Genomic DNA, 25,489 nt, shown 5'->3' on the forward strand with positions numbered 1-25,489 from the left:
ATAATGCCAGCAACATGGCTGAGAAATACACTGAATAACAAGCCAGAATAAAAAAATTAAGTCCTATAGTAGAGTTTGTACTTTGTTCTGCCATAGTTTACATTTTGTGAGAGTGACTATAGTAGAAAATAATTTATCTGCAATTAACTACTTAGGAATAGGTCACAATCTTTATGAATTTCTTTCATCTTCAACCATAGATGCAAACTAGTAACAAATGAACTAGATCAAAGAATACAAAGTTTACTCCAAAATCTTTATCATGAATAAAATGGTTGCATAGAGCAAAGCAACAAAAGCATGAAGAGGATATGGGAAAATTTGTAATGTTCGTCGTAGTATCTCTGAAGGTTCTGATGAAAAGACTAAGGGAGAAGCAAAATCACTTCTTACAAAGCTCAGGGAAAAAAGGAAGTAGCTGTCATAACTATTATGTGGGATTGCAAACTTCAACGAATTCACAAGGTTAGCAAGCCATTACAGGCAAGTTCAAGAAATCTTATCTAATACTCTGTCATTAGTGGATAGCCTCTCTGATTTATTCAGTCTTTAATAGAATATATATATATATATGGGAGAGAATCTTCCTCATCATTACCAAACACTGAGTATAAGGGGCCAATGAAGAAAACGGTGCCTCAAAGTTGTTGTCTGGTTGAGGTGGATTCAGATGATGTTATTTATAGTTAAAATCCAAGACACTCTTTTACTGTCTATTTCCACAATGCTACATGAGACTCTCTTCCAACTGAATTAGGATCACGAAGAGCATATGCTTCTCTAGAAAACAAATTTATATTTCTTTACAAGAAAGATGTTGCAACACAAACACTGTACCAAAATGCAGAGCTGTTATTTGTTGGTAACAAAAGAGAATGGAAAGACAATTTTGGGAATGAATTTGTTCAGAACTGTCAAAGACTCTATCATTTCAACTACAGTATTTGAAAAAAAAAAAAAAAAACCAGAACTGAGATATACATATTTTCAAATATTGATATAGTGTTGCTAATATTGTATCTTACTTTACTGTGCACCTACTGTTCAAGTGGAAGATCATTTTCATCCTAAAAAGGAAAGAACAAGTGACGTCGAAGTAGTGTCTCACAGGAGAAACTGGACTCTCTTAGTCTTCTGTGTTTTGAAAATTATTTAGCAAGAGCACTGGACTTCAAAGATGTATCCGTAAGTGACGAATTTTTAAAAAATAAATACGTCAAAGAAATAATATTTTAGGTAAGTTCTTGTTACCATTACTGTTGTTCGTAGCAATAGCACTAGTAGCTTAGTATTAGAGTGGCTTCATTCTGTCCGCTCATTAGTTGTTTAAATAAAATAAGATAGGTCTAGTTGTCATGTCAAAAGAAGGGGCCCCATGAAGAAAATTATGCTCTGGGCCTCTGAAACTGTAAATCAGGCCCTGTACTTAAGTTATGTTAATGGAACTACCACCAGGGCAGGGGTATCAATGACGTTTCAAGACAGTGTTCTGTTTAGTCTCGAGCTGGTGAGTTTCGGAATTACTGATATATATGTTGCTAGAATGCTTCTCATTGATGTTGACCAATATATGTGTCAACTAGTTAACTGTGTGAGTGAAGGGATGGAATTCCCAAAGAGAAAATATGATGAGGCCTATGGTGAGAGATAACGAACGATTTCTAATAGAGAAATAAAACAGAATATCCCAGAATATCAGGAATATTAGTGTACCGATAGAAGCCCCGACAGAAGAACATGTGTTCCTAGAAAGATAAAATATGCCGAACTGTATCAGAAAACAGATCCTATAAGGATCCCAACATTCAGTTTGAAAAGAACACACATACGCCATTTGATAAGTAGATGCGAAAGAAAAAACGATTTCGAATCTGAACACGAAATCTTACATGCCACTTGGAAATTGAAAGAACACTCCCAGATAACTAAAGCTATTGACCCCAACTATGAGGTTGATTAATTAAAATTCCCGAATATTTGCTGAAACTTCTAAATTCACAGAATCTTGTGATACACACAAATCACTGAAATATAAATATACGGAGTAATCTTAATGAAGTTCAACGAGTGATATATTATCAATGTTATTGTTGTTGTTTTCTAATGCCAGACATTTGACAATAAAGTCATTTGAGCTCTTGCACTCTAATATTTTTCAAAGATATTATCATGGCCAGCCACTGAAGCACAGATTTTGAGGTGTTCTGAATCCATTTCTTGGTTTGAGTTGCACAATGGGCAGTTAGGGGACTGATATATTCCAATTCTATGCAGGTGTTTGGCCAAACAATCATGGCCTGTTGCCAATCTAAATGCAGCTACAGACGATTTTCGTGGTAAATCAGGAATTAACTGTGGATTATGATGCAGAGAGTTCCATTTTTTCCCTTGAGATTGTGTTATCAAATTTTATTTGTTGAAGTCTAAGTATGTAGATTTAATAAATCTTTTCACAGAGTAATACGTATATTTAGTAACAGGTCTGTAAGTAGCAGTGCTGCCCTTCTTTGCTAAAGCATCCACATTCTCGTTTCCAGGATTCCACAATGGGATGGTATCCACTGGAATAAAATTATTGAGTGATATTAATTGAGAGAGCGTTGAGATGAAGGTGTGTGTTTAGAGACTATTGATAGAATAGCTGCTTTGGAGCCTGACAATATAACTGCATTCTTAAATTTATTGATGTGGCATAGAAGATTCCTGAGACGTTCACTTATTGCAATGATTTCTCCATCAAAACTTTTTGTTCCATACCCAAGAGATCTATAAAGTGAGAGGAGACAGCACTTAACACTTGCACCGGCACCTTGTTCTCTGGAGATCAAGGATCCGTTGATGTATAAATGAAGCCAGTTTTGTGGAAGGTACCTAATATTGATTGTCTCTAAAGACAATTGTTTCAATATTTCAGTGTTTACTTCTGATTTCAGTATTTCTTCTGTTAAATTTAGATTATATTCTATATTTAATAGAGTTAAAGGGTTTGATTTAATTTGTAAGTTTTCTTTTAAATTCGGGATATTGGTTTTCTGTTTTAATTCTTGAACAATGGATATGAAACTTTTTTGAGTTTTCAATCTACAGAGAGGACTGTATGAATGTCAATTGTTTCCTGGTAATCTGATAAGTTTTTCATATTGACTCAGTGCTTTTTCTTCTATTGTCATTTTGATGCTGTTAATATTAGTGAAGAATCTCATAGAATCTATTGGAGTTGTTTTGATTCCACCAGTAATGAGTCTGAGAGCTTGATTTTGAACATATTCTATTTCGTTTATGAAAATATGTAAATGTTCCTTAAACTCGACTAATTATAAATTTTAGAAATTTATTAAACACGCTGATTCACTGAATATGGGAGTTAGTGTAGTTTTATTTCATAATTACAGAGAAGATGCAATGTTATATTTATAATGATGGATTCACAGGCTATCAGCCGAATTAAAGTTGTGGAATATTCCAAGCTTTTGATTACTGACTCTGTAGCCATCTTCAGGGAACTGATGATGCCATTGTATGAATGTCATCTCATATATATAAAATGGTTTGGTCAGATGATGCGGGATTGGCTAGCGGTGGGACCAATCCGGGGTCGGGAATTCTGTGTGTTCATAAGCTCCGCCCCTACTGGGGTTCCTCTTGTGATGTTGGCACTCGGCTGAGCTAGGTGCTGGTCCTCTGTACTCAGTGTAACATTTCGTGAGGGCTTTAATTTGTTCAAGGCCAGGATCCATGCCTTGCTGAGTTGCAGGACACCATCCCTATTGAAGTTGTTCATTTCTAATTTAATTTCAATGGCCTCCAGGATTACTTTTTCCCAATAGTGATTGGATTTCTTGATCTCAGTCTGGTCAAACAGGATCCTGTGCTCATTTTCTATGCTGTGTTGAGCCACAGCGGATTTTTTAGGGTAAGGTAGTTTGAGGTGTCTCTTGTGTTCTTTGAATCTGTCGTCTATAGTGAGACCAGTCTGCCCTATGTACATTTGTCCGCATTCACATGGAATCTTTAGATTCCTGGTGTTCTGAAGCCCTGGTTGCCTTTTACTGGGAGTAGCTGGCTCTTAATAGTGTTGAGTGGTTAGTAGATTGTTTTGATATCATGTTTCCGAAGAATCCTGCTGATTTTATAAGAGAAGAAGATTACACTGCCTACTATAAAAAGAATTCAATTGTAAGTGTACCTCAAATGATGATTTGAAATGAAGGAAAATTAAATAAAAGTTGAAATTAGAAATCTCATAAGTAAAATTCTTTCATGAATGTACGGATGATCATCCTAATCATAATCAGTTGTGCTCTAAGATTTGTGTGTATGTTCCAGGTGTATTCTAAATTGTCGAGAAAGCACAATGTGTGACTGCATTGTTCTGTGAGATGCAGCGCAAAACAAACCATCAATGCAGACATGTTCCAGCTGTGCCAAAGCATGCGAGGATGCCAAGAAAGAAGCATCATTGACGAAACAGACGATATCAAGAAAGAAAACGAAAACTTCATCTTCAATTCATTTTGTTAGCTTTAGTAGTGCAAATCTGAATGAAAATTTATTTATGTTATTCTGTATAATCTATATACGTATACATCAGTTGATGTCATGCAACCCTGTAAATATGCAATTATGCAACCACAAGACCGTGAAATTATGAAACTGTATAGTAGATAATTCAAAATTTGAAATAATGAAATTCGACCCAATTAGATTTCGTAGGAAAAAAACTGTTCATAATCCTTATCTTATTTCACAATTTATTTGATTGTTACAGAACGTCATCTTGCTAGATCTTACTTATTAACCAGAATGAGAAATTATGTCAATTTAAAACAAAAAAAGTGATCAAACAATTCCCAATATAGCCTACATTGTGAGTATGTTTGAAGGCCAATGGCATGGGAATAAACACCCCATAAGCCTGAGTGATCAAGAAGAGTCCCTGGCATGACTAAACTCTCCGCAAACTTCTTCTGTTGCTTGTGTGTGTGAATGTGTCACGTATCCCACTTCAAGATCGCTACAATACTTTATCAATGAAAAAGCATGTCCCATTGAGGTATCGTCTTTTTGAAAAGAAGGGGGCATTATTGTGACCTAGGATATAACTACCCTGTAGCACTTTCTCTGTTGGTCTATGATCATCTTAGGAAATATTTTAGAAATATTGTAATGTGTTATAAAATCGTCGAGAAGAAAGTTAATAAGTTGTATAGGAATGTATTGTCTAGTAGGAAGGGAATTCGCTGATATAGCTATGAGCTCTGATTAGACACCAGCAGTCATTGACATATCTTCATCCGCACATGGATACACACCACAGTCCTTAATAAGTGTATTAATTCATGCCACATCAAAGTAAGATTGCATATGTATGATCGTGTTTAATTCTAATTGGCTATCGATGACAGAATATTAACAGAATTATTTTCCTGAGTGGAATTCCAGAGTTTTCACTCATATCAATATAGCTGTTAAAGATAATCCGACATGCTAATTTGTATTCTCTCTTAATCATGATGACACTATGGTTTTTCTTAAGGCATAAACGTCTTAAGAGTATTTTTCTGACTGAAGTTGAAATGCAGTTCCTTAGAATACAAAACCCATTGCTTCAAGTCACATTTATTACTGGAGGATTTTTGGACTACTGTTAGCTTTTCACTGTCTAAGACCAGACATGGATTGCAAAAGATATTTCCAGGAAGTTCAAAAGAAATTATGGCATCAGATGGTGTACATAAGAACACAGATACCGGTAACAGATACTTCATGTAAGTAATTCATCATGTTAGTAAATTAAATAAATCTAGTATAGTTTTATTTGTAATTAATGTAATCTTGAATCTGAATTAAGAAACTAAGCAGATTTTCTACATATCCCGATTAAAACTAGCATAACAAGTAAAACAAGTGGCATTAGCTAAATTGAGAATGATGAGTGAAATAAACTAAACAAGTAAAGTGTTAAGATAAGTGGAAACAAAGTAAACTCAGTCTTTTCCATTATAAGATATTATAATAGTGGTGTCAGAAAATCCTGATAAGTTTGAGTATGGTCTTTGGTGAAAGGTGAACGCATTAGCCATCCGTTCTGCAAGTCACCCGAAATTAAGTGTAAGGTGAAACATAACTTGTGAGTGAATATGAAACAACACAACAAAATTGGGGTTCAGAAGTGCGACACCGCAACAATTTGGTGTCAAAAGAAACACGACATAATAAGTGCAAGATCTACCAGTCTCATAAATGAATATGTGGTGCCTTTGCCAATGTTTACGACCGCCATGTTTTAAGTTACCCTAAGAGTGCAGGACGATTTTCAAGACATTATTCCACAAATTATATTAACCCAGATTTTCCCACCGTCCTTTTTCAAGGACAGTTGCAGTGCCTTCGGATATTATGTAATTGTTGGTGTTAGGGACATTTTATAAGTTGTGCGATAATGTTGTAGTATTTGTTAGCTTTAGAAAATATACGTTCCTTGTTTCAGTTTATTTCAACATCATTTAAACGATTTTTGAGAGTAACTAATGTGCTACTGTATTTTTATCACAAAAAATTTTTGGGCTTATCTGAGTTAATAAAAGAGCAGCGACATCTATTGCTATGCCTACTGTCTTAGAACCCAGTGGTATTAGTCATTCCGACAGTAAGTGCCCTGATGGTTTAACTTAGTCCCATGGCGTAAAGGAATGGGATGTTGCTTGTGTCTGGCCATTTCCCATCTGCCAAACACTTCCAAACTTGCAAGCTCAGCTGCAGAATTAGCCATCCACAATAAAAGGAATAAATATAAACATGTTTTCGATAACTATATTTTCGTTCTCTTCGTAGTTGAAACTATGGGAATGTGGTATCACGAGGCCAAAGCTATTGAGCCATGCCCGACATCGTAGCTGTTCATCTAGTACGTCACTTCATCCGACAGAGTGCTCTCAGACGTCATATTATAGATAGCGCTATGAATCCCTTCATTTTCTTATCCAAACTATCCTATGGGCCGGTTGATTATGTCAGACGAGGAGAGAGGGAAAGTGAGTTTACTTGGTTATGTGCAGTCATATGTTACAACCAGACATCGGATTCTAGGGCAAATGCCTATTTTGTTTCTTTAGGAGAAAAGTAAAAATAATTATTAATATTTGTGTTTCATGGAAATTGAAAGGTATTCAAAGAGTTTTATAGTGCCCTAAAATGCCCTAAAACGGTTATTAGAGCCTAATTTGTTAATATTCGCCTAAAAATGCCTAACTCACTGTAAAGTTTCGCATTTTACTCTTACTTTTTATCATTTATACATGCATTCACTGCGAAATTTAAGGCATTTAAAAAGTGGAAAGTTTGCTTCACACCGGCCATGAAACCATTGATAAAGGAAACAAAATGTTTTGAATCTCACGACACTCGCAATAGATTTCACCGAATTTAACATGTTTGGAGGCATAAATGCCGACAAAGAACCAACCTTAGTTTTGAAGCAGGCAACAATCACAACATGTGCTGCTACCGATTCAGAGATATACTATACTATAAAAGTGACTGTTTTCGGTCTGAAACCGATTAGCTGTACTGCCCTTCAGAGTGTCATAAAATCACAATTTTTGGAGAAAGAGTGTTTTTGAAATATTTATGAAAAGTCGTAAAACTGCGAATTAGTAGGGTAAACCATTACAAAATATTTAAAAGAATGGCCCTCCTAGTGTTAACACTACCAGGAAATGCAACAATAAGTGGAACTTGTATTTTTGTCCAATTGAATCTCAATAACAACGGTTCATTTGAATGCTCGTTAACAGTTGCTCTTTCCCTCACCTTATTTGTGTTGAGAAGTTTTGAGCGGTAGGACGTTTTCCTGTGAAGTTTAACGTGATAATACCGAAAAATATAAGTTCGAAATCTACATTGATCCGGCAATGGCTAACAGAATATTCAGAATTCACTTATGATGGAAAAATAATATTCTGCAAGATTTGTAGCAAACAGGTATGCAACAATAGTTGAAATATATAAATTCTATTAATTTTAATGAGTAGGCCTATAATATTTATACATTGACTGAGCTGTCCTAAGGTATAATTCTTTTTAAGACCACTACACTTTAACCTTTTAAATTCCGATAGTTAAAGTATTTGCAGGTCATTAAAATTTTGATTGTTCGAACCCACTAACTTTGTGATAGAAATACGGCAATACAACAATTAGGATTTTATTTTAATTCAGTTTACTTTACATTTGCAGCATGTGCAAGGAGCGGCTCATAAGGCTAAAGCTCAGCAGAAAAATCAACTGCAACAAACTTTACTAACACAGCCTACTTCATCCAATCTCAGCAGCAATTTCTATGCTGATTTAACCAGAGCGTTTGTTGCTGCTAACATTCCCTGGAATGCAATTGAAAATCCGGTTTTAAGACAGTTTTTACAAAAATACTGCAAACAAAATATCCCATCTGAGTCGACCCTAAGAAAAAATTACTTAGACAGAATATACAATGAAACTTTAGCTTCCATTCGGGAGGATATAGGTGATTCTTACATATGGGTCCCTGTGGATGAAACCTCAGATCCTATGAATAGGTATATAGCAAATATGGTAGTAGGAAAACTTAGTCCTGATGGACCTTCGATTCCACACCTCGTATGTGTTCCTTAAGTTCCTTAAACTTTCGAAAGTGAATAGCCAAGCTAATGCTTATTTTGTAAATAAAGGCCTACAGTCTTTATACTCAGGTAATATAGACGATTCTAAAGTTCTGTTGTTTTGTACTGATGCTGCCTCATACATGGTTGCTGCAGCTCCACTTCTTAAAACATTTTATCCTAACCTCACGCATGTAACCTGTCTAGCACATGGCCTTCACAGGGTTTCTGAAACAATCCGGAATGAATTTCCTCTTGTCAATTCGTTTATTTCTAACACAAAAAAATGTTTTTGTAAAGCCCCATCCAGGATTTCAATATTCAGAGAGAACTTTCCAGATATCCCACTCCCACCTCAGCCGGTTGTTACACGATGGGGAACCTGGATTCAGTCAGTGGTGTATTATTCTAAGTATTTTAAAGAAGTGGTCACAGTTATTGATAAATTACCTGAAACTGATAGTGCAGCGTGTGTGAAAGCAGTGAAAGATTGTCTGAATGACTCACGAGTGAAAAACGATATTGCCTACATAACATCAAACTTTTCTTTCATACCTGCAAGCATTGAACAATTAGAACGTGAAAAACAATCTCTTTGTAGCCAAATAGCAATAGTAAAGGAAGCTCAAGTGAACATACATTCTGCTTTGGGCGAAACTGGGAAAAAAGTTAAAAATAAGTGGGACAACGTATTAAATAAGAATGTAGGATTTTCATTGTTGGAAAAAGTATCAAGAGTGATATCGGGGGAAAGTGTAAATGCTCCAGTAAGTATTGATGTTTCTATTGTACCTAATTTAAAATTTGTGCCTCTCACATCAGTTTTGGTTGAAAGAAGTTTTTCTGCTTTCAAAATGATTCTCAGTGACAAAAGGCAAAGGTTAACTGTGGAGAATTTAGAAAAAATTCTGGTGGTGTACTGTGCAGATAATTATAATACAGTCTGAGCATGGAACTGAATTTCAATAACTTAAAATGAGTAATCTTGATATCAATAATCATTATTTCATTAGTTTCAATATATTAAATTTGTGCAGCTCTGTTTATAAATATAATATAGTATTCTTTTTTAATGTTTAAACATACTTTTTGTGCGTATTTTAGTGTATAACTAAAAATTTCAGTGAAAGAAATAAGTATGATACCTTGATGTGCCTAAAATGCCTGTTTTCATTAAAATAGAGCCTAATTTTACAAATTTTGAGCTTATTTTAGGTGCCTAAAACTGCAATTTTTAGTGCCTAAAAATCCGATGTCTAGTTACAACACTCTGGAGCCGGACGCCGTAGGGGTAACATCACTCAGGAGTTGGAGCCCGTATCGACAGTTTCTTTTAGGCAATCGACGTGAACTCGGCAAGTGGAGCTCGAACTGTATTTTACTTTGGTAACTTAAGTTCATCCTGGTTGATTGTCCGAGAATAGTGTGTCATTATATTTCACTTCAGTATTTATGGACTTTATGGAACCTTGTTTGATATGAATATATTTAGGGATTTAGCGCGGCATTAGTTGTATCAGATGTGTAATCATTGGAGTAGGCAAATTTGGGTTGTGATATTCTCGTCTATTGGAAATCACTCGCTGATGATACGTCTTGGGTTAAGTAATTGCGATTATGTGAAGTGATGTATTGTGATATTGGAGGTTGTATTGTATTAGGGGATTACGTGAGGAAATATGATTTGATATGTGAGGTTTTGATGTTCTAAGACGGTTTGGGTGATAGCGCAGTGTTTACGATCTCTTGGGTTACGCCGTGTTTGACGCTGTAATGAACTAGAATAGTATGGGCCTCATTTATCTATTCTAGTATTTCCTACTCCATTTTGGTTATTATTGGTTTCCATGCCGGTATTCAAGAATCGAGTGCATTGACTTTCCGTTGCTATTCAAATGATTATTGGTATTTGAAATTATTGTCGGTTACTTATCACATATCGTATCTCTCTCTCTCTCTCTCGCTCTCTCTATTGGCCATTGTTTAATTGTAAAGTACAGAGATTCTTGTTAGTGCTATCTGCACAGTTTGTGTGAGACGGATGTGGAATTGGTAATGTATTTGTGATCAGTCATGTGACGGTTCATACTGGGTAAATTCTTTGTGTTATACTGAGTTCACGTGTATGTTGAGTTTGGTTAATCAGATGTTATGTTATCTATAATTGAATGGGCCATGTGTCATGAGTTAGTGTACTGACTGGGCGTTCATGTTGAGGTTTATATCTAGTTGGATATACGTATATATATATATATATATATATATATATATATATATATATTGAGAGAATGTTTTAATGACTAAATGATTAATGGGTCAGTAATTGATTATTGAGAGATGGGCGTTTTAGATTCTATTACGACCTATAAGTATGTTTGCCCAGTGTAGTTGAACTCTCTACCATTCAGTCATTGCTTTGGTACTTATTCAGATTAACTTGTTATATTCACATTCATTTAATTTCATACTTATATGTTATTTCATTTATCATTCATGTATATTGTTATCTATTATTGTTAATTATATCTGTTATACAAATTCACACTATTTATTTCTAAAAGTCTTCCACTGCGCACATCTTATCTTCCAATGTACCATCCACCTGGCGAATAACAGCCACTATAAGTAGTAGAGGAGAGGATGATTATACACCATCACCTCCTGCTCACTATTACATCTGATATTGGCAGTAAACTGAAGAAGTTCCTTACTGGAGACACATGTTCTACCGAATTCCTGCAACAGCATGTAGGAATTGACATTTAACAAGGGAATGCTGCTAGTGTGATGGGTACTTTTGCTAACACCAATGTCCTGGACGAAATTTTTATTGTCTATGATATCATTCCCACCATATTTTGAGTGTATAATTTTTAAATACAACATATATATGTTAAAGAGAATAAAATTAATATATCTACGCATATAAAAAAGTCAATTGCAGTTGTACTACACAAACTAGAAAAAAATCGTGAATCCATGGTACAAAATCACACATTTTGCAATCAACATTTGTCTATAGACAAAAATTATTACACAGAATTCAACACTATTGGTGTGATGCTTACACATAAGGACTAATTCACTACAATTATTTTATGTTACAATGCACTTAATTACTATGTTGTGATATGATTATTCTTCATTGCTCTTCTTAAACATATTTTCTTCCCATAAAAACATTCCGACGTCCATTCCATATGCAAATGAAGAAGCCTGACGAATTTTTACTTCCACCAATTACTCCCATTGTTCTGCAATGGTGCATCAAACTTTGAAGCATCGGGCCATTCAAAATGACCTGTACTTTTTCTCAAACACTTCCCGTAAAATATACAAGGGTCACTGCATAAGTTTGTTTCCTAGAATATTGTGAGAGCTAGGAACATAAAATTTACCTATGCCATAGTTCAGGTCTTTATTCATTCACTGTTTTTGCAAAAAGTCAACTCCATGTTCTATACATTTACAATAAAACGTCCAGTGCGAGGTGTGGGTCCAAGAGTAGGGGAAGCTCGTCTGTAGAAGGATCTTTTCCAACTTTTGCCATAAATTATATAAATTGAATTGCTTTCTAAATTATGTTAACATTTTTATAAAACCTGAAAATCCTTACCTTATTTTTTTGAAGTTGAGTTCAATCCTCCGACTTTTGTTGGCGAAGATATCCATGACGTCATCATTAAATGTCGGTATTCTCTGTAGTTTTGCAAGCAAAGCCTTCTCAATGCTAAGAAGGGCAATTGACGACAATCTATCTTGATCTTGAGTTTCGAAGATATGTCTTTATGCGCTTCAGTGTTGAAAAAGATCTTTCAGCAAAGCGCTAGATGCTGGGATGGTTATAATGAGTTAGGCAAGCCTGTATATCTCAGGAAGTACGTCTGTTAGATCAGAATTTATTAAGTATCTATACAATTCAATGATACTCTCTTTGTGCATATGTGGTTCTTTATACAGTACAGATAGCTCACTTTTCAATTTAGGGAAGTCAAAGAAGTTACCATAACTCTCTTTTAGATTTTAAAGTTCATCTTCCGGGAGCTTTTTTTGAAAATTGTGAAAATTTCTGACATCTAAAAGGGGGAGGAATTTTAGCTTGGAAATGTCACTGAATCTGTGGTTAATGTTAGCATTCATAACATCAATTATTTCGAAAAACAATCTTCTATATTATGAAGATTTTCTATCATCGCCTGAAACAATTTCTAGTTTAGCTCTATTTGTACAGTTTCTGGGCAGCAAGTCACTTTCTAGATGAAAGGTGACAATTTCAGTTTTACACCATATAGAGTCGAAATCTTCTCTGAGCCGTGTAAGATGAGCAGTGAAGTTATCAATGTTCTTTATGCAGAAACTAATATCAAGAATTTTTTTGAAGAACTTGAAAGAGTGCATCAGAGTAGGGGGGGGGGGGGGAAAAATTGAAGCGAATACTACAAGAAGGAAGTTTAAATCAAAGTCATGCAATTTTTAAGGCAGGCCTGCAGCTGAAATATTCATATCAGAATCCCAGTTGTCAGAATTTTCATTTATGGACATAAATAAATCGTGTAATTCCATTTTGTATTCACACACAGTTTCTTGGAGCCTACTGTTATAGTTCCATCTTGTGGGAGCTAAACTGGGGAATCATTTTATTTCAGTATCTAGTGCTTCTGTACTTTTTGTAGATTTGGAAAATAATGTTCCGAAATCTGTGAGAGTGATGAAAAATATTTTACACTGTTTGATGTAACTAACAGCTTGTGATAGAACCAAGTTCAATGCACAAAAATTGCTTGGTGACATTTATCGCACACCCGAACTTGAAGCCCACTGTGTTGACCTGCCATGATGGCTACTCCATCGTAAGTCTAAGCAACTAACTTTTTCTCGCAATCAAAGTCCATCAAAGTATTGAAAACATGCAGAGCTAGGGCATTCGTGTAACGGTCTTCACATATGTTCCTAAAACCTAAAAGTCTTTCCTCAATACTACCGTCAATGTTTACAGACCGAATTACACTCGACAGTTGTAATTTTGTACTGATATCTGTCGTTTCATCCAAGATAACAGTGACAAAGGGGACTTGACTTACATCTTCCTTAATTTCTTGATACATTTATTCTGAAATAGACGATATGATGTCATTCTGAATATCACTTGACAATCCTGAAAAACGTGTTGAATTATTTAAATGAGGTTGTAGTTCGGGATCCATCTCTGCCCTTTTCGTGTAATAATTCAACATAACTTTCCCTATTTATAGAGTTTGCAGACTCATCGTGGTCACGAAAAGCTAGTTCTTGTTTCTCCAAGAAACACGCAACTTTAATAAAATGAATAACTAATCTCCTGTTTTTTCTAACAGTTTCATTGTGGGCCTCAATTGACAAACGTAAGTGTTCATTCAAGCTACATTCTATTTGTACTTTTCCGAACTGTTTTTAACTAGATTTGAGCTTGTATATGACTTTGAGAAAGTGTACGTCTTTTTTGAGCTTAAAGAAAATTAGTCAGGTCATCAAAACCTGCTTTAGACCAAACATTTTTCTAATTGGAAAACAATAGACAGGGCCAGCAAAACTACTTTTGTAATTTACTACAATAAAATAATCACGATTTTAAATCGTACATTTTCATATTAAAGTGGCGTGTAAATACACATACATTTTATTGAATTTCTAGCTTAAGATTACCCAAGGACCTATCACTTTCAATAATATTCACTTTATCTTGGTAACATAATAAACCGAAACTCTTCTGCTCAATAAGATGGTCAACTGAACAGCAGGGACAGGAAGGCGAAGTGAGAGGGGAAGTGAGTTACTGTTACATGCTGGAAGCACACAGTCAACATCTAAACTTCCTGTCTCCATATCAAACAACACTATGATCACTCACAACATGAATTCAGAAGAACTTCAGTCAACACTGCGATATGGATGGAACAGTGAAAACATATTAATACAAAGTTCTTAACTTCAACACGCAAACATCTAAATAACCACGAAAAATAACACTTTACATAGCATCAACACGTGAACTGGGCACTGTCAATGGGGATTCTCTGCTTTGTGTAGCATTTCAAAGCAGACAGAAGCGGGCAGCAGAAGGTGGTCTGGGTTAGAAGTGGCTACTCAGCTAACTTACCAGTCTTACTCTAGATTCCATTCCGCGAACGAAATTCATCTTTAACGGAAATAGACGCAATTTCACAATGAGAGAATTATGTTATTGGACAAAACATAAAAGAAAAAATAAATAGAATAAAATTGTCAGTATTAGAAAGCAAACGAGGAAGCGCCGCTTCCAGTGTGTCTATGGATGCTTCGCCACTGAAAACCTCGTTTTCACATTCTCATTTTTAAGGAATTAATTCAAAAGTTCTAGAATAATTATCATAAAAACTATGTAATTGATTTCCGCTTTAAAGAAATTTCTGCTTCTAAGGAATATATGGAATATATTTGAGTGTATCTGGGGATACACAACCTGTTCCAAACATTTATTACCGATTTCTCTAGAAGATATGGTCACATCAGTGCACAGTGGTCTGAAACGTGAATCTAGCAGGACAAAATTAACTTCGGTTACCCTTGTGAAAGTACATTTTATTGATGACATAATGGTATTGTAAACATACTAAACTTTCATAACCTGCAATCAAAACTACAATAAACAGCGATATATCAGCACAATGTTAACGTCAAGTTGGACCTGCAGTAGGATCATATCGAAAAAGGCCCAAAAAAATGTTTTCCTCGAAATGAAAAATTTAGGGTTCGCAAAAGTTGCATAATGGTGCCAACGTTTTGCACAAACAATGTCCTCTCGAAGCACTTTTAACTGAGCTGCAGAGAAATTCTTTTTGACTATCTTATTTTTTTCTAACATAAGCACGTTTGCAGGTTTTTGCCTGATGTAGACTGCTATGATTTGTTATTATTGAGAGATGAAAGAAAAGCAGTATTATTTCATAAGTTCCAAAAGGTGGCAGGGATGTAAAATAAAAGGCACAAATATGTTACAGGCTGCATCAATCCAAAATTCAGCACAGAGAGGTGCTAACAAATTCCATTCACCCACCGACCTACTACTATTTGTTTTTATTGTTTGTTTATTCTACTTTTATTTTCATTTTGTTCTCTGTGGAAAATAATCTCCCTTCCCCTCAAAAGATTAGAGTTGCTTTATTGTATCCAGTGTGGACCTAACAAAAGCATCTCTTTTTTTTCACCAAAGCAATACTTGACTATCTTCACCAGTCCCTCAACCAACTGTGTGTGGCATGGGGAAAAAAGGAATACTTTTTTTTTCCAGCAAATTCCTGATCATACACCATAATCTGCAAATCTTCAGTACTTAAATAACGGATGAAAGAGTAATGGAATGGAGAAAAATTCTCTCTGGCACCGGGATTTGAACCTGGGTTTTCAGCTCTACGTGCTGATGCTTTATCCACTAAGCCACACCGGATACCACCCCGGCCTCGGACAGAATTGTCTCTGATTAAGTTCCAACTCTTGGGTTCCCTCTAGTGGCCGCCCTCTGCACTACGTCATAGATGTCTATGAACATAGGACCGAAGTCCACACATGTGCTGAGGTGCACTCGTTATGAGTGACTAGTTGGCAGGGATCCGACAGAATAAGCACCGTCTTAAATCACGAAGTGATTTACGCATATCATATATATTATTTTAATGTACCAGAGTACATATGATATTTCCATGCAGATATTCTGCGTCATCATACGATGAAAGAGTAATGGAACAGAGAAAAATTCTCTCCGGAGCCGAGATTTGAACCTGGGTTTTCAGCTCTACGTGCTGATGCTTTATCCACTAAGCCACACCGGATACCACCCCGGCGTCGGACAGAATTGTCTCTGATTAAGTTCCAACTCTTGGGTTCCCTCTAGTGGCCGCCCTCTGCACATGTGTGGACTTCGGTCCTATGTTCATAGACATCTATGATGTTGTGCAGAGGGCAGCCACTAGAGGGAACCCAAGAGTTGGAACTTAATCAGAGACAATTCTGTCCGACGCCGGGGTGGTATCCGGTGTGGCTTAGTGGATAAAGCACCAGCACGTAGAGCTGAAAACCCGGGATCAAATCCCGGTGCCGGAGAGAATTTTTCTCCATTCCATTACTCTTTCATCATATGATGACGCAGAATATTTGCATGGAAATATCATATGTACTCCGGTACATTAAAATAATATATATGATATGCGTAAATCACTTCGTGATTTAAGACGGCGCTTATTCTGTCAGATCCCGGCCAACTAGTCACTCATAACGAGTGCACCTCAGCACATGTGTGGACTTCGGTCCTATGTTCATAGACATCTATGACGTAGTGCAGAGGGCGGCCACTAGAGGGAACCCAAGAGTTGGAACTTAATCAGAGACAATTCTCTCCAACACCGGGGTGGTATCCGGTGTGGCTTAGTGGATAAAGCATCAGCACATAGAGCTGAAAACCCAGGTTCAAATCCCGGCGCTGGAAAGAATTTTTCTTGGTTCCATTACTCTTTCATCGTATGATGACGCAGAATATCTGCATGGAAATATCATATATACTCCGGTACATTAAAATAATATATATTAAATAACGGAAGTTCTGGTGTAACGAATTTCATAAGAAGGGGAAGACAAAATATGGGTTCTTACTGCTCATTCGGTCCTCAAATTTACTGAACATTTTCTCATAATGTATTATTAAGTATTTTATTCTATTTGTATTTTATATTTATATTTATTTAACCCTCAACTGGTATCTATGGGTCAATATAGACCCATATGGATAGATATCATTAACATACATTTAAAAAGCAATACCAGTTGAGGGTTAATTATTTATTTATCTATCTGTATTAATTTATTTATCTGCATTAATTATATTAATCTAGCCTGCTTATCTTTAGTAAATAAACTACACTTCACTTAATTCTTCTGCACTCTTCTTATGTTTCAAGGTATGTTTTCCATGCCCATCACTGGGGAATGTTTCAGTAGTGCTTGGCCTTTTATTCTGAATGACATGTATAACAAATTTATCCTGTTTATCCAATGTGCTGTGAAAAACAGGTGTTTGCATACAGGTATTCTCTGACCATTGATCTTAAAACTGTAATAGTAGATGAGATTCCTTTCTTTTTAAATCATTTTACTTTCTATGACGTGTGATTTTTAATAAATGCAACCCTTTTACCATGAATATCAAGCTTTCAATATTCTGAAAAAGTATTTTTTTCTAACATCATTTTTCAGAATCAGAATGCATTAAATGGTTTCATTTTCCTAGCATGTACTTTCTTTCCATTAACAATAACGTTTGATTGCATAGTATTTGAAAGAAGTGTTCATTCTATGCACATTGCTTTTGTCCAAGGACATTGTGAAGAGCTGGCTTCAGCATTGCCATTACTTGTAGAAGAAAGCCCTACTTCATCTTTCGAAGGAGATGTGTCCACTACAGTTTGGGGGAAGTTTTCAAAATGTGCTTTGTTGCAGATCTGAACAATCATGGGACACATTAGTCATAGCTGGTTCTTGTCTTATACAGAGTAACTCAAAAATGTATACTTTGCTTGTTCATCAATAACTTTGGAACGAATTAACATAAAATTCTCGTTTTTGGGGAAATTGTTGCTTAATGTAGGTGTTCGAAATGGCCACCAACACTGTTGATGCCGCCAAACTGCTTCACGAACTAAGTTCCGTAATGTGTCCAGTATGAGAGCTGCAGATGACATTAAGTTTCGATTTGTTCTCATAGTGCATCCAGTGTAGTTGGCTTTTACCAATAAACAACATCCTTTAGGGTCCCCCATAGGTAGAAATCGAGAGGCATTAGGTCTGGGGACCATGTTGGGTACTCAACAGCACCTCTTCGATCTATCCATCATCTGGGTAGAGTTTCAACCAAATATGCCTTGACATCTCAACTGTAGTGGGCTGGGGCTCCATCTTGTTGTAGATAAAATCTCTCGTCTCCAAACAGCTCTCGGATGGCAGGTACATTTGTTGTCTGAAGCATCTCGAGATATACCTCTTTTGATCTCATTATGTATCAGTATGTAATTACTTAATTCTGATCTAGTTTTATGTTCAACTGTGTAAGCAAGTTTTAATCCTGGTTGAGTGTAAGAGAAGGCCTTACGGCCTTAACTCTGCCAGGTTAAATAAAGCCATTATTATTATTATATACAGCACCAGTAACTGCCTTCAAAGAACGGCCCAATCAAACCCAGAGGACAAACTATACCACACATTAAGTCCCGGTAAATTGACGGCTTTGTCCTGATGGCTGTGCGAATTTTCAGGGGTCCACCACACAGAACTGTGGTGGTTTACAGTACCATTCAGTTTGAATTGTGCCTCATCAGACCAGACACTGTTCCCTGCGAACTACCCATCCTTGCGCACCATCTTTTCAAACCACTCACAGTACTCAATTCGTCGATCAGGGTCATCCTCATTCATTGCATGCCACAGTCTTGGAATGTAGACCTTCCATTTTGCATTCTTCAAAATTTGCTGTACACCTGATCGACTGACTCTGGTTTCACGTGCACACTGTTTCAGACTTCTGTGGTGAACATGTAAATTGTTATAACACTGCTGTGGAGGTAGCTACAGTTGTTGCTGATACAGTTCGCCCAAAATGTCTTTTATGCACATCGTTAACAGTACATTAAGCTTTACATTTACATAAAATGAAAACCTTCATACAGTCTGTTGGACAGCAATAACAACCTAGATTTATTACGAAAAAAGGCTGTCGCTATATTTCACTTAACCACTGGACATGAGTGTCTCGCCTCTCATCTACATCGGATTAATATCTACCAGCAGCTCACCAAATACTATTGAGTCATTCCACGTCAAATCGCACAGCAATAAAACACGACCTTCTTGGAAATGGTCGAATTTTTTTCATGAATTCCAGACATCAAATAAGGAGACCTGTGTTGTTTTATTTTCACAATTATTAATTATTTGTGTAATTATGACTATTTGAAGTTACGCAAATTATGCGCGCACTGTTACATAAACTCACTTGGAACTCTGTGTCTACATATAATTGAGATTTGCGGTTTGGCGCATTTGAAAGACTAAATACAACACTTTTTATTACTTTAGGCCTATCACAAATAAATTTAAAATTTGGCCTATTTTTTTAATCATTTCTTTTTCAAAGCAAAATTACTATATTAAATATCCAAGTTAAAAATCTGAAAAAAATATAGACTTGTTCGCTGATGTATTATCTGTAAACTACTGCATTTATAAATATGGGATCGGCACCCATACATTTGTAACAATTTATTTTCCAGAGGCATGCACGCGCTTGTGATGCCCAGCTAATGAACTGCTTGCAGCCATAGGTTAGAAGGCTGCCCATGGAAAGTTTTACGAAATCCCCCGTTGCATCTGATGTCACCATACTAATCATCAAATGATTAATACCTTAAGGAACAGCCCTTCACAGTGCTATATGTTTATACTGTAATATAGCCAAGTGTTTGATGATAGCAAGGCTGGGTAAGGCAGTAAACTTTATGGCAGTAAACAGATGGCAGGAGACAAAATACAGAAGAGAAAAATAATCAGTTTGGGTTTGAATTTCATGCAGTGACGTGACTTCTATACAACATGAGTGATGGTAAAGATCGCGTACTATATAACAAGTGTTTAAATTCATTTACCTTCCTAATCATGCTTTTAAAAAGAAAAGTACACTAAGACGCGTAAGTCACTACTTATTGATAAAGCTCAATTTAAAGGAGTCCTTGAATCAATTAATTTCCAGATAGGTCAGGTGAAATTATATGTGAAGCCGGTAGTTCTTGTGATATTAATAAACATGAATCAAACGAAAGTGTGAACAGAGAAAGTGATTATCCCAGTTCTTCTTCTAGCAGTTCTATGGATACAGTGCTAGAAATCACTAATATTGAGGAATTAAACAAGAGTTTGATGTTAATAGAATCCCCTATCAAGAAAAGAAAGCTACAACAAAAATGATACCCCCGTGAAAAGTTTCAAAAAGTAAAAGGCTCCCTAGCATGTAAAGTTTTTCATGTAGAAGATGCATCGTCATCCCTTCAAGAGTCAGCCATATTTTATTTTTGACGGATTGCAAATAAATGTACAACCTGAAAATTACATAGTTATTGCAGACTTTTCTGAAAATTATTCATTTGTAATACAAGATTAAATACAAGGTGTGCATTGGAACATATGCCAAGCCACAATATATCCTTTCGTAGTATATTTCAGAGGAGATACAGAAATTCGTCACAAAAGTATTGTCCTCTCAGAAACCATGAAACATGACACCGATCCTTTTCACTTTTTTCAATCTGAAGCAATAAATTTCTTAAAGCAAGAATTCGACGATATGAAAAAAATCATCTACTTTTCCAATGGATCAAGTTCAAAAAAAAAAAAAAAACATTTTAAATAATTGCTTACATGAAGACGATTATGGAATTAGTGCTGAATGACACATCTTTGCAATGTCACATGGTAAAGGTCCAGGTGATGGTATTGGAGAAACTGTTAAAAGACTTGCCACGAGAGTTAGCCTATACAAGATCCTATAACAACACCAAAAAAAAAAAAAAAAAAAAAAAAAAAAACTGTTTGATTGGTCACAAAAAACATTTCTAATGTGTCATTTATATTTTGTCCATTCAATAAGCACAAAAACCACACTGAAAATTTGCAGGTCAGATACCATAATCTAAAACCAATAACTGGTACATTAAAATTACATTCTTTCATTCAGTTGTCAAAAACTGAAGATTTAGTAAAACAATTTTCTTTCAAGAAAGAAGGTAGGCGAATGAAAATTTGAAGTGTGAATGAAAAGAAACATTTAAAAAGCATAATGTACAAATATTTGAAGATATCATAATAAGTAAATTAGCAGCGTTTCCTCGAGTGACCTGATCCGTACTGGGTGTAATGTTGCAACGTTCAGTCAATCATCCAGTGTCGATAACCTCCCAGAGCGCTTTAACACTTCCCGTCCACTGCTGCTGCACCGACCGCTACATTGTGTTGTAAGTAATTAAATTTCCATTAAACTATTGGAGATCCCATTCTGATTTTTTCTGGAATTATTAAGAATACTTCAGTGCACCTAGTAGGCATTTTTTTAGATTTTTAATAGGGCTATTTCACATTGATATATATGTTTTAAAAATTGAATTATAAAAAAATATTTGTAATAATTATATTAAAATTAGTTAGTAAATATTTAATAAAAGACAGTACTTTAAGCTTTTAAATGCATTTTTTCAAAAAAATTTAAACATCAATATTGTCAGAAATATGACGCTTTAAATGTTGCATTGTGCGACATTTTTAACGAATTTTAACATGTAATATTTTAAAAACATGTGGACTTAGGAGGAAATAAAAATATACTTGTTGGTTTATTAGACCCATAGAGTTGGTAAAAAATATATAAACGCAATCAGAAATATGAAGGTCAAAATTTGTATAATTTTGTGCGATTTGACATGGAATGACTCTATTGGGACACCTGCAGGAGAATGGAAGAAATCCAAGATCCTTAGCATTGGTCAACAACAACATAAAAGGGTGGACTTTCCTGATTAGTCTGCATATTTAACAATACCTCGTCGACGTGGTGGGGCGCAATATCAGCATGTGAGTGAGTTCGAATGGGGCAAAATGGTTGGTCTCCGGGAAGAAGGTTTGTTATACTGTGACATTTCAGCTCGTACATGGTATGTTGTTAAGATAGTGATGTGCGTGTGGAACCAGTGGATAAAAGAGAGTCATACACAGAGATGAACGGGTACTGGACCACGTAATGTGACCACAGCACGGGATGACTGCCATCGTGTCCACATGGCTATGACGGACAGTACAGTTTCATCTACAGTGTTGAGTCAACATTGGAGTACTGCAACGGGTGTGGACCTGTCTGCATCAATGGTTCGTCGCCGTCTTTTGAGGACTGAACTAGTGGCTCACATGCCATTGCGTTGGCTTCCATTGTCCAGAAACCACCAATGCCTCAGACTGCAATGGGCATGTGACAGTCACTGGCATGCTGAGTGGCAAAATTTAGTTTTTCGGACAAGTCCCGCTTCAACTTATCCTACAATGATAGCCGCATACATTAGACACTACCATGGTGAATGCAATCTGAGAGCTGCATTGTTGAGTGACATAGCAGACAGACGTCTAGTGTGATGGTTTGGGGCGCCATTGGATACAATATGCGATCTTGTTTCTTACATATTCAGGGCAATCTGAACAGCAACCGCTACATTAGTGAGGTTTTAGAGCCCAAAGTTCCTGCCCAGCCTTCAGGCAACTCCACATGCCATATTTCAGCAGGACAATGCCCAGCAATATGTGGTGAGGATTGTGCAAGCCTTCTTCGAAGAACAAAGGGTATCATTGCTTCCCTGGCCTGCACGTTCACCAGACATGTCGCCCATCGAACATGTATTGTCTGGGATATGGTTGGTCAGCAACTTGTTCGTCATGGTCCTCCAGCACCCACTCTTGACGCTTTGTGGACTCACATACAAAGACAGAAGTGTGCTTACTTGGAGGTTGGGGTGGGTGGAGGGTAACTCCCTCCATGTTGGGCTACTTCATTGCATTATAATTTGGCACAGCACTCGAAAAGATTGTCAATCTCTATTCTAGGAGATGTTCTTATTTGCCAATCTAAATGATGCAGTACATGCATACCACAAACAATGTAAATAAAATAAAATGGTAAACTTTAAATCATGGAGTCATTTCCATTTTATATGTTACACATATCTGAAGTATACAAGAATGGTCCAACCCAAAAGAATCTAGAAGACTAAATGAGGCAATTATGCTGGGAAGAGGGGGAAGCTATGAAACAACCATTCCCTTTTACTCACCTTCTCCATTTCTCCTTTGAATCCTCCAAAAACCTCATTACTTCTGCTCAATGCATTCTGAAATTCATCATATTTGTCAGTGTAAAGGCTTATTTGACTTCTTAAATTCACTTCTGTTGTTTGAAGTTCCTGGCATTTTGCCTGGTACTCTGTCAAATCCTGAAAGAAAAAGTAAAATGAGTTCATTAAAGGAGCAGTCCGCGATAAAATTAAGTTGGCTTTAATCAAACACGTTTTTCAATCTAAGTAGAATGTAATTTGCCGCATGTCAATGCGAGGCATGGTTCTTGAGTTACTGACTCCGCACAAAAACTTATGACGTCACAGCCACTGAACTGGTGTGATTGCGTAGTAGACCGAGAACATCGGCGAGTGTAGCGCAGCACTTTGTATTAAAATAATCTTCTCTCGCCGTAGTAAATGTGAACAGAATTTCGGACTTAGTTATGATTGTGTGAAGTCATGCTTTGCTTTTCATTTAATCATAAAAAAAGCACATACCAATGTTGTGGTTTTATGTAGACGTATTTTCTTTTATATGAACGATTTTGAACTACAGTAGACTAAACAGAAGAAATTGTATCGTAATACAGTTTAAAATACCGTGGTGTTGTGATTTTTCGTGTTCAGAGGGAACAACAAAAACAGAACATGAAGAAGGAGTATCATTTCATGTATTTCCGAACAGAGAAAAGTTACTGCGAAGATTTAAAACATGGGTGAAGAAAATCAACAGAAAAGATTTTACACTATCGAAAACTACTGTTGTGTGTTCCAGTCATTTCCGTGAAACTGATTTTGAAGAATCGTTTTTACTAAAAAAGACATTTAATGAAAGACAATAGAACTCCTATGAAAATTAAGAAAACTTCTGTCCCTTCCCTATTTTTAAAAGGAGAATCTCGCCAAGAAAGTTCTGATACTACGCGCTCCTCTGCTTATAAATGAAAGAAAGTTGTCGAAGAAGCAATAGCAAGTTGCAATGATGCACCTATAGCTGAAAATATTGACGTGTGTGTAGTTCTCGATGAGGCTGAAAATTCACGGGAACCTAATATAAACAAAGTTGTGCAGTGTGAGATAGGGTGCGAGACGCTAAGAAATGTGTGTGGTGAATCAGATGTGGGGAGCAGAAATTGACTTAGAGACATATTTTCAAATAGAATTAGAAACTTCAAATTCTAGTTCATCAGGTTCTGAGGACACTGCACATGAAACAGAAAGTAAATAGGGAGTCAAAAAGTGTTTTTTTTTCTGGCCAGCGTTACAAATTTTGTTTTTCTTCTGTAATATTTGTCATTCCTCTTTTACAAATATTTGGTAGAAACAATAGGACCATTGCTGAAAGTTAATGCAGTATGCCAGAATGCCCGTAATTAGGAGTGAGAGTCCAAACAGAGGTGAAGCATAGCAGTGAGTTCTGCGTTATACTTGTGCGATATAAGATACAATTTGTTTGAAAAATTTTCAAAAACTTTACAACTATGCTTCATCGGAAAGACTACATTTTATAAAATAATTTCAAAATTCGTAGAACCAACAGTCAGATGTACTTGTTTTCAGATTCATGAACAACTTATCAATTCCCTAAAAGATAAAAACGTGCGAATCGTGGTGATGGCCAATTTGACTCACCTAGTTACAGTGCAAAATATATGACTTACAGTGTAATGGACCTCGATTCAGATAAGATTATAGACTTCGTAGGTCTGCAAAAAGGTCTAATTGTAGACGAAGCAGCATGCGAAAAAGTTCTAGATCGCCTAAAAGAAAAAATGAACATTACCCTCTTTCTATCGGACCGCCATAGAGGAATTAGGAAATTGATAAGGACCAAATATGAATGGACGGGCTATCAAGTTGACATTTGGCACATGGCAAAAAGATTAAAGCTGCCGCACAAATGTGGAAAGAGAGCATCATAAATCA

At 36.1% G+C, this 25,489-nt stretch overlaps 1 protein-coding gene across 25 annotated transcripts in view; it reads right to left on the bottom strand.

Annotated features, from left to right (window-relative positions):
* LOC138705089 (gamma-taxilin-like) overlaps positions 1-25,489 on the bottom strand; it is a 299,903-nt gene that overhangs the window by 145,286 nt on the left and 129,128 nt on the right. For all 25 annotated transcript variants that reach the window (XR_011333593.1, XR_011333591.1, XR_011333590.1 and 22 more), the window contains one exon: positions 23,561-23,719. Coding sequence is in view for 3 of the 25 variants with exons in the window: in XM_069833706.1 (XP_069689807.1) it covers positions 23,561-23,719 (159 nt within the window). In the remaining 22 variants the exon portion in view is untranslated. The remainder of the gene's footprint in view (positions 1-23,560; positions 23,720-25,489) is intronic.

Source organism: Periplaneta americana, chromosome 8 (genome assembly GCF_040183065.1).
Source record: "Periplaneta americana isolate PAMFEO1 chromosome 8, P.americana_PAMFEO1_priV1, whole genome shotgun sequence".
NCBI classification, from domain to species: Eukaryota; Metazoa; Arthropoda; class Insecta; order Blattodea; family Blattidae; genus Periplaneta; species Periplaneta americana.